We start from the raw sequence: 15,438 nt of genomic DNA, 5'->3' as shown, positions 1-15,438 counted from the left end.
ACAGCCTGTACTCAGGCCCCCCACCATCAAGGGGGGGCCCCTGAGGACAGCAGTTCTGACCGGAAGTCCCCAAAGCGCACACCCTTTATCCCCAGCTCAGAGAATGGCTGGCTCGCGAGGCAGGCTGGCCAACAGTCCAGGGAGAGGCCGCCAGGGCCAAGTACTGCCCAGACAGGACTGCGGGCCGACGCCACAGGCTCATTTATCCTGGGCCTGTCCAGGGTCCAGGTCGCCAGGGAGGGAGGGACGGGCAGGCCACAGAACAGACTGGGCTGCACACGGAGGGCTTAAGCAGCAGGGGCCTCATCTAAGGAGTCGGCCAGGCTTTGCGAGAGGCCTGGCACGGTCGCTCCCAGGCCCCACTCTGGCCCATGAGTCGTCAGGGCAGTAGGGCCTGGACGGCCGCTGGGACCTTTCTTCCCTGGACACCTCTGCTCCCATGGGGTCAGCTTGGCAGGGAATGGAACCCAGAGGAGGCAGAGTGGAGGGGGGGGCCTCGCGTGCCTCAGACGGTCCAGCAGCCCCTGCAGAGCGGGCGACCCACACCCTTTCTGGCTGCAGCAGCTCGAACTCAGCGTGCCCCTTGTAACCAAGGGTGGAGTGCCATCAGGAGGGCCATCGGGAGAGAGACAAGGGGCAGATGGAGAGTGAGGTCACACAGCCACAAGAACACCGTGCTGAGATCAGGAAAGGGGAGGGTGGGGTTGGCCCCTGGGGTCGCTGGTAGAGCAGCAGCAGGACAGGGGCCCAGCTGGGACACTAACGAGACGCAGGCCAAGCGTGAGGCCCGGAGCCTGTCAGTGCTGCTCACTGAATGTGCCCGCCCCCCGGGGCCCAGACGAGGACAGGAGCCAGACAGTGCACTCTCAGTCTTTAATGGCTGTGGGGCCTCACACACCCAGGCCTGGAGCCCGCGCTCAGATCTTGTTGAAAGCAGCTATGTCGACGCTCTGCACCTGAGGAGGAGGAAGGCCATTCATCACAGGGGGCCCAGTCTCCCGAAGACCCACCCACTCTGGCCACCCACCAGGCCATGGGTACGCGTGGGGGCCTGGCCACTCACATGCTCCTCGAACTTGGTGATCTCCTCCTCCAGCAGGTCGGTCCCCACCTTGTCGTCCTCTACCACACACTGGATCTGCAGCTTGCGGATGCCGTAGCCCACGGGCACCAGCTTGGAGCCCCCCCAGGTCAGCCCGTCCAACCGGACGGAGCGCACGCAGGCCTCCAGCTGGGCCATGTCTGTCTCATCGTCCCACTGCGGGGGAAGAGTGTGCAGAGGCTGGGTCAGGGGCCCGCAGACCCCAGGGAATGTGCCGTTTCCCCCGAGCAGTCTAGGCTTACAGCCCACAGTTCCAAGGCAACATGGGGGCAGAGGCAGGGGTGGGCCACTCACAGGCTTGACGTCCAGGAGGATGGAGGACTTGGCCACCAGCACAGGCTTCTTGGCCTTCTTCTCGGCGTATTGCCGCAGCCTTTCCTCTCGCAGCCGCGCGGCCTCCTTGTCCTCTTCCTCATCGCTGCCGAACAAGTCGATGGCATCGTCCTCATCGTCCTCCGCGGCAGTAGCTGCCTTCCTGCCAGGGGGCTCCACTTGGCGCATGGGGGACACGTGCTGCCATTGGGGGTGGGGAGGTTGAGGCCTATGCCACAGGGCCCCCAGCTACAGCACCCTAGCCAGGGGCCTCGAAGACACCAGGCCCCCATTGGGGTGAGGGCCAGGAGCACCTTCTGGCCCCCCCACCCCGTGCCCAGGCGGAGGGCCCCTGGTCTGAGAAGGGTCCTCACCTGGGTCTGTGGGGCTGTGGCCCGGTGGGTGGGGGAGCTCTTCTCCAGCGCGCTCAACCTGGCCTCGAGCCGGCAGACGGCCTGCTGCAGGTCCCGCACCACTGTGGGGGCAAAGAGGGTGTTGGTCCAAGGGCGGGGGACTAGTGGGGGACCAGGGGGCAGGGGAGGGCAGGCATCCCACCCATTAGGCTCAGAGACTCACCTCCTCTCAGGCTCTGATTCTCCACTTCCAGGCTGGCAATGCGGACGGCAAGCTCGCTGTGATCCCCGCTGGGTCCGCTGGAGGCCCCAGGGCCTGAGCTCTGGAAGGCAGAGGGGAAGTGAGGATGTGCCCCCGACCCCCAGCCTGCTCCCAGGGTGCCCCGGTTCACAGCCACCAAGAATCAGAACCTCAACACGTGTGGGGGACCGGCTGGACACTAAGAAGCAGCTCCTGTTGGCCCTGCTCAGTCCACCTGCGATACTCCAGCCCAGGTGGGGAGGTGGCCCTGTGAGCACAAACCCAAGCAGGAAGCACAGGGCCCAGGGGAGCCGGGCAGGGGGTAGTGCCGAACCCACAGCTGGCGTCACTGCCCATAACCCTGGGACAGCCAGGGCCCTAATGGGACCAGGCAGCACAGCGTGGAACTGCAGATGGGACAGAAAAGAGTTGAGGGCCCAGTGAGGGTAGAAAAAGGACCTGTTCTGTGCCAGGGACAGGCACTCCATAGCACCTTGCCTCCCCCAGGCCATACACCTGTCACCTGGCCCACGGGCTCAGCCCTTGAAGGCTTTGGGTGACTGGGGGCCGCACAGCTGCCTGTCAGCCTCCCTCAGGGTCCTCCCTGACGAGGAACCTGCGTCACCGGACTCAGCAGGGCACCGCATCTCAAGCCCACGTTACGCCTCAGGGGCCGACACCCCCCCCCAACAGAGTGGACAGGAAGCCCCTCCGTGAGGGCAAGCCCACGGCCTTCTCCTGTGTTTGATGCACCCTAAATCACAGATGGGCTAAAGGACCCCAGAAAGGACAGGCTGGCAGGCGCCCAGCTCCCTACTGGGGGTCAGTGGGCAATGCAGGCCAGTGCTCTCCGTGTCCGTGACCCAGGAGCTCCCACCTCTGGCTCCTGGCAGAGCCAGCCAGAGGCAGACCAGCTGCCGCGCGGCTGGGGCAGGGGCAGGAGCACAGGCAGTCCCTGCCTTCAGCTCAAGCCCTCGCCCACCCGCGGAAAGCTGGGCAGGGCTTCCCAAAGCCCTGGCCGCCGCCACCAGGCACATGGCCCCTCTCCCGCCCGTGTCCCCAGCACTTAGCTCCCACTGCCATTCTCAACAGCACTTCCCAAGAGTTTCCATCACATGGGAATGAAATTCCAGCCATCCCCTCCTGTTCCCCCAGCCCACACAGCCAGGCCTGGCTCCCCTCTCCTGGGGGCTCAGCACCGGCCGAGCAAATCCATCGGGGTCCAGCCGCAGGCTGTGGACACCACTGAGTGGGGGCTGCCTGCTGACAGGTCCCAAGGGGGCAAGCTCCAGGCAAGCCCCCCCCAACCCCCGACCACAAGGCTAAGTAAGGGAAGTGGCAGGCAGAGCCCCGGGGGCTGGTGGCCACTGCATTACCACCACCGCGCCCTGTGTGCACCCCCCGGCCTCTCACTGACATCTATGCCCTGGGACGACCTCACCCACCCTGACCCTGAGCCAGGCAAGGACTGGGGATGCCAGGCCATCTGAGACCGCAGCCCCAGCCTGTGAGGCAGACCGAGGCCACCCTGTCTAGTCCTGCCTGTGACAGTGACAGTGGGCCACAGGGGACCGTGCCATCTTCCATCCCCACGTCCAACCCTACCCCTGCCACCATGCACAATGCCCAGGAAGCTCTGGGTTCTAACATCCCAGCTCTCTCCAACCTAAATCCACGCCTGGGGCTGGGCCAGCAAGGTCTGTCCTGGGTCCCTATCAGCAGCTGAAGGGCAGGCCTCTGAAGTCCCCACCATGGCCTCAAAACACGAGCTTACTTGGATATTGGGCCTCCACGGTGGCAACCCAGTTACCGTGAGCTCCTTAGGGTGACCCTGATTCTGACTACTGTCCTTATAGAAGGAAAGCTAGACATAGACACCTGGAGGGAAAACAATGAAAATACACAGGAGAACAAGGGCCATGCACATGCCCAGAAGCGGGCTCAGAACCTGCTTACACCTTGACCTTGGACTTCTGGCTTCCAGACTGAGGGAATAAAGTTGGTGTAAGCCCTTGGTCTGGGCCGCTTTGTCACAGCAACTCAGCCCCCAAGTCCTAGTAGACGCCCACATGCTTTTACCAAGACCAGAACCCAGCAGTCAACCCCGAACCCAGGCAGAGAGAGTTCCCGCAGCCCAGGAACTCCCAGGGTAACTGGCCCAGAGCCGCTTAGATCCCCGGGCCTGGCTTTCCAGGGGCTGCGGTCCAACACAGGGGCCTGGGGCAGGCAACAGCAAGTGGCGGCCAGGCAGAAAGAAGGGCCCGGCAGTGGCAACAGCCCCTGGGGTTTGTCAAGAGCCGTCCCGCTGACGGCCCAGGAGCCGGGACGTCCAAACCACCTGCCCACGTACTGATTCCCAGAGCTGCTACAACGATGACCTCCGGTGGCAAAAGGGACTCTGCCCAGAGGACGAAGTGGAGGCTCTGGAGATGGAGAAAGGATGCTGGGGGACCTGGGCGGTCCCTGCGCCTGAGAGGCAGAAGAGAAGGAGACATGAGGAAGCAGGGGCTTGAGTCCCGACACGGCTGGCGAGAAGCCACGGGCCAAGGGACGCAGGCGGCTGCTTCAGGTCGGAAAAGGCAATGAAAGAGTCTTTCCTAGAAAGTCTCCAGAAGGGGGGTTCCTGGGGGGCTCAGCGGGTTAAAGCCGCTGCCTTCGGCTCAGGTCATGATCTCAGGGTCCTGGGATCGAGCCCCACATCAGGCTCTCTGCTCAGCGGGGAGCCTGCTTCCTCCTCTCTCTCTGCCTGCCTCTCTGCCTACTTGTGATCTCTCTCTGTCAAATAAAAAAATTTAAAAAAAAAGAAAAGAAAGAAAAAAAAAGAAAGTTCCCCCAAAGGAACACAATTCTGATCATACTCGGCTTTTAAACACAGGACAGCACATGTCGCAGAAAGACAACCACGTCCTGGGGCTCTGCTGGCTCAGGCAGGCGGAACAGCGGGTCTGTCTCCTCCTAGGGACACAGCTGCCCCACCACGCCGGGAACGGAGCTGGACAGGGCCCTGCCCTCTCTTGATCCCATCTGGGACCTGGGAGGCCAAACCGGTGGCACAGCCCCTCTCTGGGCCTCAAATTCTGTTTGGATGGTACACAGCCCGGGAACTCCTCTCGCTAGGGAGGGGGGGCCTAGGGAGCAAGAGGAAAGGGCAGCAGATGCACTGCTCAGGCTCCTCCCCACACAGGGCGCCAAGCAAGGCAGCTGTGTCCAGGCCTCGGCCTGCGGAGCGAGCGTGCCAGAGGCCACTGGCAGGGGCCCAGGGGTGGCCCTGAGCAGCAGCCGGGGTGAAGGCGGGAAGGAGTCCTGGGCAACCTCCAGAAAGCAGCCCAGAGGCTCCGCGGGGAGGGCTCCTGTGGGGGTGGGCGTCCCCCAGCACTGCACACCTTGCCCTGACTTGTTTCTGAAGGCCTGATGCTCAGCGGCAGGGCCGGGGCCAAGGTCAGCCAAGGTCAGACATGCCACTGGGCATGAGGCCAACAGTGCCAGGCAGGCCCGCGGTACTCACCCCGGCCAGGGATTTCTGGATGTTCTCTCTGGCTCTCGCAATGTCTCGGAGGATCACGCTGGCGCCGTTCTCCTGTAGACAGTGCAGAAAGAACCAGTCTTTTTTTTCTTTTTCCCCCATTAAAACAATTTTAATTAAAAAAAAAAAAAAAAAAAAAAAGAGGGCGCCTGGGTGGCTCAGTTGGTTGGACGACCGCCTTCAGCTCAGGTCATGATCCTGGAGTCCCGGGATCGAGTCCCGCATCGGGCTCCCAGCTCCGCGGGGAGTCTGCTTCTCCCTCTGACCTTCTCCTCGCTCGTGCTCTCTCTCACTGTCTCTCTCTTCTCTCAAATAAATAAATAAAATGTTTAAAAAAAAAAAAAAAAAGAGCGAAACAAAGCCTCCTACAGAGAGGCAGCAAGAGCGGCACAGAAGGACAGTCTGGCAGAATGGCAAGGAGCGCAAGGAGCTAGCGTCTGCCGGGACAACAAGGCCCGAGGGAGCCCGGTCTGCAGGCCCAGCGCAGGCCTGCACCGTCCTGATCGGTACCAGTGTGTCCAGTGCTCTGAGCTGTGGCGGGGAATGGTCTACCCCGCGCCTCAAGCAGGCCCTCTCCAGGGCCACGCCTCCAAAGACCCCACCCCAGGCTCCGGCCAACCCCCATCGTGCTCCGAGTCCACCCCTACCTGGCGCGAGGAGCCAGCCACAGGCCCGTTCATCTGCTCGTAGAATTTTCTTTCTGCGTCATCGTATTTGAACTTGTCAAACCAGATCTTCTCGTGCACTAGGAAGTTTGTAGCCATCTTCCTGCTACAAAGGGGAGGAGAAACTAAGTCCGCTAGAAGGAAAAGGGGCATCCCCGAAGGCCCCAGGCCTGGCCCGCATGAGCACCCTGCCAACAGCCCAGATGCCAAGGGGAGGGTGGCCAGGGGTCCGGGTCAGAGCACAGGTGGTCTTGGCATGGCTGAACCCAGTCTGTAACCAGCCCCCTCACACACACCATCCCGCCCACACCCTTTGGGTTCTCAACTGGCAGTTCCCAGGCTTGTCCCCAAAACCAGTGGCTCTCCAACTGGGGTGAGGAACTTCCAGGGGTGCCCAGGGCCCTCCTTTCCAACCACGCATCTGTGCAAGGCTCAATTTATTATGTCCATCAAACAATTCATGTCAACAGACTGAATGCAGAAGCCAGTGTGAGAATCCAGCTGCCTCCTGTTAGGCAACACACTAAAGAGAATTTCAGAGAACGTCAAACCAGGTCACCCTGCTCGCCGAACTATCCTCACAGAAAAACCAGCAAGTCGTTAACCGTAACAAGTAACAAACTTTTTTTTTCAACGAATAAAGTACTTCCAGCGTTTCTGTTTTCAATGCTAATATGGCAAAAAACAACAGACATGAGGGACGCTCTCCGAGCTCGAGGCCAGGAAGCTTGAGAACTCCCGGCTCTCTTCAGAAGGCCTGCCTGGGGCCCTCCCTCCACTGAGCACGGCCCCTCCCGCTCCTGACCCAGGGTGACAGAAATGGACCCGATCTCACCAACTCTCTGTGCCAAGGCCCCAGGCTATCACTGGACCTCATCAAGTATGCCCATGGTGACCACAAGGGAGCAGGTCCCGTGACTCTCCTCCCCCGACCCCTGTACCCCGGTCAGGAGAAGGCAGGCCGCTATGGAGAGTTTTAGCTCGAGGATCCCCCACATTGCCGATGGGGACACTCCCGCACAGGGGGTCCCACACCCTGTCCAACAGCATATCCAACCCCACCGAGGAGATGTGGGGTTGCCAATGGGAACACGGGGCCAGGGTGGCACGGCTTCCCTGGAGGCCTGACCCACGCAGCCACCCACGCCCCACGCCGTCCCGCTGCTGCGCGTGCAGCGTTCCCTTGGAGCCGGTCATCTCTGCTGGGCTGCACGACTCTACCCCCGCCCTTCTCCAGGCCCAGGCACCCAGGAACCACCGCTGGTGCCACTTGGAACCCTCCTAGGGAAAGCCCTGGGTCCCCAAGCTAGAGGCGAGTAAGTCTCTCCCAGGGGTGTCTTTCAGACCCAGGGTGCTCAAGGACAGCAGGCTTGTGTCCCAGACACACTCACCTCCCCTCAGAGGTGGTTCCAGATGAGGGAAGCGGGGGTACGTGCCGGCTTCCCCAGTGGGGTTTGGGCCGGGAGCTTTCTCCACACCCCTGCCCTGCCCTGTGACAGCCAGAAGGGCCTCTGGGAGTTGCCCTTAAGGGAAACCCTACACCAGACGAACTCAGCCCTGTGCTCACCCCCTCCTACCTGCTACAGCCCCAAACCTTGGGAGGATTTTGCTTCACAGCCCCAGGAACTACCCCTGCCTGACCCACTCCTGCATCCCACTTGGCCGGGTCCAGGAGTGCTGGGGAGGCTGTGCCGGGACGGGGGTGGGGAGAGGCGTAGGCAGGGCCCCAGCCCAGGAACCCACACGGCGTGTTTCTCCTACTTGGGTCTCAGGCTGGGCACGGACGGGCCCGAGCGGGCGCTGGGTCGGTGAGCCAGGGACGCGGCCTCAAGGCGCCAGGCCATGCGGAGGGCCTCAGCAGCGTGGTGGCGGCTCTCCGCGCTGTCATAGGTGGGCTTGCTGAGCCAGGGGGCCTCGGCGTCCCGGTGCAGGAAGTACCAGTGGGGCACAGCAGACGAGGCCTCCCCGTCGATCCGCCGAGGCCCGACCCGCTTGCCTCCCATGGCGTTTCGGCCTCGCCGGTCTCTGCGGCCTCGCCGGGCCCCTTCGGCCGGGCCCCCTCGCTCCTGCAGACGCACCTTCCCCGGGGGGTGGCCGTCAAACATGGCCTCGTAGAAGCCCCTCTCAGCTGCATCGTACTGGGGCTTCTCTAGCCACACCTCCCGCACCAGCGCCTGCAGGCTGCCCAGTGGGGCTGGGCTGGCGGCCAGTGGGGCTGGGCTGGCGGCCAGCGGGCTGGGCTGGCGGTCGGGGGCGGCGGCCTGCTGGCCTGTGTCGGAAGCCCCCGGCCGGCCGCTCCCCTCGGCGGCCAGCAGCAGGGCCTGAGACCATTCCACAAACGCCCGCTCGGCCTGGTCGAAGGCGGACTTGTTGACCCAGACGCCCCAGGTCACGTGGTGGCAGGCCACCTGGCTTCCGTGCGTGCAGGGGCCCCGGGGGCCCAGGGCGGCTGGCTGGGCCGTCTGGGCGGCCGCGGCCGCCAGCTTCTGGCGGTAGGAGCTCTCCGCCTGGTCAAACACGGGCTTGTCCAGCCACACGCGGTCGGCGGAGAGGCCCACCAAGGCCAGGTCGGCCTGGCCCAGGCCGCTCTTGGGGGAGCGCTTCCTCTTCTTCTGCGGCGGCTTCTTTCCATCCAGGCTCTTCCTGGGGTCACTCGTGCCGCTGTTGTCGGGGGCACCTGCCTCCTCGGCGTCCTTGGCCTCCTCCTGCCCTGGCCCGTTCACGGCCGGCCCCTCCGCCGGGAGCTGCTGGGTGGCGGCGGCTCGTGTGGCCTCCTGCTCGTAGAAACGCCGCTCGGCTTCCCCATACTTCTGCTTGTCCTCCCAGACCGTCTCCAGGGCACAGGAGGCCTTCCCGCTCCTCATCTTCCGCACAGCGTTAAAAAGCAAGCACAAGAAGGCAGTTGCAACACAGTGGGCCACGGGAGGACGGCCCCACCCCCCTCCTCAGCCTGACTCGAGGGGCTGGTGGGCCAGAGGGTGCTCCCCAACGGGGGTGCCATGCGGTAGCAAGCAAGGACCTAGAGTCAAGTCCACGGGAAACTCGGGGAAGCAAAGAGCAAACACGAGTCTGTGCTCCCTCCACTGCAAAACTCATCTTTGCTAAGGCACCCGGCTCTGCACGGGGTCTAGACAACACCGTTTCCCCGCTTCGGCCACAGACACCTCCTCTCCTAGAGCCTCTGCAGAGAGCTGCTGCACGACACACAGGGTGCGCGCCCTCAATGTGATTCTAGAACAACGACAGATCGCTCTTAGGACAAGCATGTTCCACAAGACAGACACTTGTGCTGAAAGATCGCTCACTGCTCGTCTACACTTCTCACTGGACGGCCTCTGTTTTTGCTACGTTCGGCCACGTGCCCACAGCACTGCCGGTTCTGGTTCCAGAGTCGCTCTGGGGGTCTCTGAGGCTGGCCGACCTGCCCCGGGGAGGCACACGCTCCTAGGGGAGCGGAGGCCGGAGGGCCCGTCCTGGCAGGGCCACACCGGGGAAGAACCAGGCCCCCCGTCAGCGGCAGCCGCCGGCCGTCCGCCCACTGCTCTGGCTGTGCTTACAGCTCGGGGAGGCCACCTGACCCTCTCCGGGCCCTAGGGTGTCGTGAGGACGCCCACCCCTCCTTTCAGCGCCATCTGACTCGGGGGCGCCTCCCCAGGCCGGTGATGGAAGGCAGGCTGGGGGCTCTGGGTCCCGTCTGCTACGGTGGACCAGGCCTCAGCTTCCTCGCTACAGATGCTGCTCCCTCCAGTTTGGAGACCACGGTGGCCTGAACCACGGCTCGGAGCCACTGCCACCATCACAGCCTCTGGCCAGCAGCGGTCAAGGCCAGAAAGACGCAGAAGCCGGTCTGCTCTTAGGGCGCACCTAGTGGTCTGAGCACACACTCTGCTTCCAGAGGCACGGATGCAAGCGGCAGAGGTCTTCCGGCCACAGATCTGACTCCGGGCCCTGCTCCCCGAAAGCAGAAGGACCCCCACCAGCCGACCAACACCCAGGAGCTACTCTGCCCGGGGGCTGACCGGCATCCCCTCAGGATGTGGGGTCCCCTGCTTCTGTGGGGTCACGCAGTGACCTACGCGGGGCACCCACGTGCTGGGCCCTCATTTCCAGAAGACGAGGGCTCCGCAGGGAGGACAGCAAACTGTTCCCACCATCTATATGGGGTCGACATCCCTTTCCTAACAAAACCAAAACCTGGTTCTCGTTACCCAGTGGGACACGTCAGCTGTCTAAGCCCACAGTCACCGGGATCTGGGGAAGAGTCTCCCTTGTACTGTGAAGGGACATGCTGGGGGCCTCTGACAGCACAAGAGCCTCAGGCGTGGACAGAGCTCTGACCCCCGCCTCGCGCCTTCCTCCCCAGGCGGGCAGCGGTACTCACCAAGGCCAGGCTGGCGGCAGAGGCAGTGGTGGGAGGCGGGAGCGGGTGCCCAGGAGGCAAGGCATTGTGACATCACCCACTGTCCCTGAGGAGACCACAGGCCAATCGGGCAGGGCTTGTCTGCCCTTCAGCCTTTCTGGCACCAAGCCCCTGGCAGACCCTCACCCGGACAGCCCAGGGCTGGGCTGGCCGGACCCCTCGAGCTACACCCACCAGACCGAGCCTCCCAGCGTGGAGGCCCTGCAGCCCCTATCGGCCTCAATGCTGTCCCTGTCTCCCAACATCACCGCAGACTCTGCCCAGAGGCGGAAGCCGGCCAGCTACTCCTGGCCTGCTCAGGGGGTGCCCCCGCCCCAAGGCAGGAACGGGCTCAGTCCAGGGAATCCCGGAGACACGCAGCCCCGCCGCTACCCTACCCCACAGGACCAAAGCCCAGCTCCAGCAAACCCAGCACCTCCCTGTTGCAGAAAGGAAAGGGCGGCCCGCCAGGCCCCACATGGCGTGACAAGCGGACCAGGGGCTCCCCGGCTGAGGCGGAGGGGACGCCGCGGCAGGGGACAGGGGTACTTACTTTTACTCGGGCCTCCTGGGACGGCATGAAGAGAAAGCAGCGAGGTTAGACGCGGTCAGAAAGGGCAGCACAAGGAAGCCACGAGGCCGTTGCGGAGGCCGGAGGTGTGTGGTGGGGTGAACTAAGGTCGAGCACCCGACACGCCCACCACCCAAACCCCAGCAGGCGACAGAGTCCACCCACTCGGCTGCCCCTCGAAATGAGCACCTCTCAGGACTGTCGCTATCCGGAGCCCAGGCAGGCCCTGGGGGACGCCTTCTGAGCACCCTCCCACCTGTTCCAACCTGCGGAGAGGTCAGCCAGCACCCCAGTGGCCCCCTGGAGCTGTACAGGGGACCCCTACCCAGCCCCACTGTCGTGCTACCACAAAACCTGGCTGCTGGACACGACGCAGGACAGCCACGCGCGGTCCACGGGCCTCAGCAGCCGCGGACCCAGGGCCCGTGCTGCCTCATGCCAGGCGTGAACAAGACCGTCCTCCTGTTGTGACGCAAGGACGGGGCTTTCGCCCAACCCCAGGTGGGAAAACAGGCCAGAAACACCCTGTGCCCCACCCCAAACCCAACAAAGGTGGCACCTCAGGAGCCGAGACTGCCAGACCCCGGCTGCCCCGGGATCCCCCAGCAGCCCCTCACCAGAGCCCTGGAGATCTGCCTCCTGTCTGCAGCAGGAACTCTGCCTCACATGCACAGGCACGAAAGCATCAGGTCCCTGACAGACGGGGACTGCCTGGGACCCTTGGGATGTGTGTGCGCGCGCGCCAGGCCCAAGGACAGCCAGCGACCCTGCGGGAGCACAGGCCGCAGTGAGCCACTCCCACTGGCTGTGTCACCCCGAGGCAGCGAAGCCAGTGTTGGGACCAACTACCCCCACCGGGACGCTGGAGGACCAGCCGGCAGGTCCTCCCCCTGCCCCCCTCAGATGCAAGAGCCCGGCCCACAGCCTCCGCCCCCGCCTCCAAGAGCTCCCTAATTCCGTGAAGAGCTGCGGAACTGGAAACCCATCTCTTGCAGGAGAAAAGCAAGTCTGAGCCTGAACGAACGCCTCAGAGAAGCCAAACACGCCTCCGGTCACACAGCGGGGACCCCAGGCTGCCTAGGAACAGGTGGGCCCCCTCCTACCATCTCTCCCAAAGGCACAGCAACGGCTCGCCAGTAACGGGGCGAGACACGGGACGACTCGAGAACACCAGGCCCAACACGGAGAAGGAAGGGCCCTGCGGTGTCCCCACCCTCTGCTCCTGAAAGTGGACGGGACTGCCAGTGTCTCCCTGTCCGCTCACCCGCCTGGCAATATAGCCGCGTGGCCACCACTCAGGCCGCCTGCACTGCTCCGAGCGGGCGTGGTCCCTCTCAGCTGCCCAGGGGGCCCCGAGGGCCGGAGGTGCAGGAGGCCCTGGGGGATCTCACCCCACCCAGCCGCTGGGGTCTTCAAGAAAAGCAGCCAGCAGCAGAGCTCGTCCTGGCTACAGACGGGCCCCTCCTTGGCCACCGTCCCAGCCAGGCGCCATCCGCACTCAGGACCGCATGGACTCGAACCCATGCTCCAGGCGTAGGTAGGCACAGCTCTTCTCAGAGGTGGGAAGGGAACCTGGCAGCAGACCCCCAAAGGACACCCCTGGCTGGAGGGCCATCAAAGAAAGGGACGATGTGGCCTGCCATGGCTGGGCCCACCCAGGTGCCAGTGCCTCTGAGAGCCTGGGTGACTGGGGAAGGTTTCTGGGAAGGGCTGCCCCCCTCCCCCGGCTCTGCCTTCTACACCACTCTCCCATCCCCCAGACACCATCCCATCAGTCACACACGGAAGAGCTCCCCAACTGTCCACCCAGGGCTCAAAGAGCCCATCTTCCAGGGGAAGTGGGACCCAACATGAGGACCACGGGGAATGGGGCGGGGCTGTCTGCAGGCCAACTCATCTCCTCTGGGACCCCAGGGTCAGACCAGCACTTCACTACAGAGCGTTCCGTGGTACCTCCCGTGTCTGAGGCACAGTGACGAGCACCTGGCATGTCCGAACCCACAAGAACAGCCGCACAGAGCGGAGGCTGCCCGGGTCGGCACCGGTCCACACAGAGGCTAGCTGTGCAAGGCAGGAATGCCGCCTTGTGCCGGGGGAACCCCAAGCCCCACTCGGAAACATCAACCTGTCCCGCTGGCAAAAAAGGGGCCCCCCCATGCCATCAGACTCGGCTCCCGCCGCAGCTGCCCACACCACCCCAGGCAGGCACAACAATGTCTGTACCTCTAATGCCACAGCCTGTCCGTTCTATTCTGTCCCAGCTGCCAGAGCCCGGTCTACGCTACTCGGCCTGGACCCTGCACCGCCTTCCCTCGGGGTGACCCCAGTACCACACATGCTTCCCCAACCTTCCAGTAAACACTCGAGTCCCTGTGTGCATCCCCAAGCCTCCCACACAGCGGATGGAGGGCGTGGGGAAGGGAAGCCCCAGTCAGGTAGGGGAGAACTGGGGACCCAGGTCTTACGCCACACCAGCACCACGTGGCCACCTACTCTGAGCACCTACGTGTCCTCTTACACTCTGAGCACAGGGCTAGGGCTCAACACATACCCTTGCCAGCATTTCTGCAGTCCCTGAAAAATACAGTGCACCAGATACCAAAAATAATTTTTTTGGTTAATCTTCAAAAAAAAAAAAAAAAAAAAAATCATCGAGAAAGCTACGGTCACAAAAACGAGGGTCAAGCCCATGTGACCATCTGTGCTGATCCCTGGTACCCTCACCGTGCTCCCCAAGAGCAATGCTGCGGACGTGGCCCAGCACCAGCCCCTCCAGAGGGCAGCTGTCTCCGGACCATCAAGGGCTCTCCCCGGGCGGTGAACCTCACAGCAAGCCCCACTCCAGAGAAGAAAAGGGTGGCCCGGAGGGCACTCCCCAGGTCTGGCAGGAGGCCCAGAACACGGACTGTCCTACAGCGGTGACAGGCTTATGTGTCAGTCACTCCGAAAGACGATGCCATCCACAGGGCTGGGCCTGGAAGGTTCAGGAAGCACCAGGTCCCCTGTGAGCCAGCACACTTACAGGCTCAGGGTACCCAGAAAAGGTCGGGCTGTCAGAGACGCTCCAGCAGACGCCTCCTAAGACGTGTCCCTCCCAGCCCCAGGCCAGGGTCAACTGAAGCGGTGCTCCCCCCTGGGGCGGGAACCCGGAACCCGCCCCCACCAAGTTAAGCCAACGACTTCCCTTGCTCCGGGTGCACTTCCTTCTGGGAACCTTGACACTCAGCCTCCACCGCACCAGCCCCCCAGCTCCGTGGCTCCAGGAGAAGCCCTTCCCTCTGCCCCGCACTCACAGTGCCCCCGTCTCGGGGAGGAATCGCCCACACCCCTTCAGACACTGGCTTCCACGGCGCCTGCTGCCGGGGCCACCTTATCCAAGTCATGGCTCCAAGCCGTTCCGAGAGCCCTGCGCGTTTCTTCCAAGTCTCTCAGCAGACGCGTCCTTGCTCTCTCCCGCGTCCACGAACCGCCAGGGTTCCACGAGGGTTGGGCCGACCCTGACCCCCCAGGCCCCGGACCGGAGCGCGACAGATACCCGACGAGCGCGCGCTGGACAAAGGAGGGGCTTCTGCCCCCCATCCCGCGGCCGCTGTCCCCCACGCCGGCGTCACTGCGGGGCCGGGAGCCTGCGGCAGGGTCGCCCGGCCACGTGGCCCGCGCGCCCCGCCCCCCTGCGCCCTCTGCCCGCACTGACGCCGCAGAGCCACGGGCGCACCCCGGGCGCCCGCCGCATCCCCGCCCCGGCCCCTGGGGTCTCCGCGGCGCGTGCGGCCCCTCCGGGAGCGGGCTGCGGTACTCACGCCTGCCAAGGACCCGGCGACCAGCGAGGAGCGCTCGTGGCCCGGGACGGCGGGGGAAAGGAAGCGGCAGCCAGGCCGCGCACGGGAAATGAAGCAGCGGGCTGTACCACGCCGCGGGCCGCGCACGGGGGGAGGCGGCTCCCGCGCACCACCCGCCTCGCCGCCACGGTCCCGGCGAGGCGCGACGCTCCCCGCGGCCGCCGAGACGGCAGGCACTGTGAGAGCACCACGGGGCTCGCCGTGTCCCCGCCGGGCCGCCGCGGGCGGCCGGGGGCAGGACTGCGGCTCACCCGACCCCTCCCCTGCCGGCGCAGTGGGCGCGTCGGGCCAGGGCGGGGCGGAAGGACCCACACGCGCCGGAGGACGCGCGGCGCGCGGGGCGGGGCCGGGCGACGGGGCCTGCGCGCCTGCGCCTCCGGAGCTGGCTAGACAAAGGGGAGGGCCCGGCCGGCCCCGCCCCCAGCGCCCCGCC

The 15,438-nt window shown here is 64.4% G+C and overlaps 1 protein-coding gene across 2 annotated transcripts; it reads right to left on the bottom strand.

Annotated features, from left to right (window-relative positions):
- Window positions 1–859: 859 nt before the first annotated feature.
- Window positions 860–15,244, bottom strand: EEF1D (eukaryotic translation elongation factor 1 delta). Of its 2 annotated transcripts, none has more exons than XM_047724778.1 (8): window positions 14,967–15,244; window positions 6,179–6,302; window positions 5,514–5,585; window positions 1,991–2,090; window positions 1,789–1,889; window positions 1,397–1,615; window positions 1,064–1,258; window positions 860–956 (listed from the first exon to the last, which is right to left on the bottom strand). In XM_047724778.1, the coding sequence occupies exons 2-8, from the start codon at window positions 6,293–6,295 to the stop codon at window positions 918–920; spliced, it is 843 nt and encodes a 280-aa protein (XP_047580734.1). In that variant the 5' UTR covers window positions 6,296–6,302; window positions 14,967–15,244; the 3' UTR covers window positions 860–917. The 2 variants fall into 2 exon arrangements, with proteins under 2 accessions (XP_047580734.1, XP_047580733.1); XM_047724777.1 differs by lacking the exon at window positions 14,967–15,244 and adding an exon at window positions 7,958–9,060.
- Window positions 15,245–15,438: the final 194 nt, after the last annotated feature.

Source organism: Lutra lutra, chromosome 4, assembly GCF_902655055.1.
Source record: "Lutra lutra chromosome 4, mLutLut1.2, whole genome shotgun sequence".
Lineage (NCBI taxonomy): Eukaryota > Metazoa > Chordata > Mammalia > Carnivora > Mustelidae > Lutra > Lutra lutra.
Note: the sequence above shows the minus strand (reverse complement) of the source record. Positions and strands in the feature narration are given on the sequence as shown.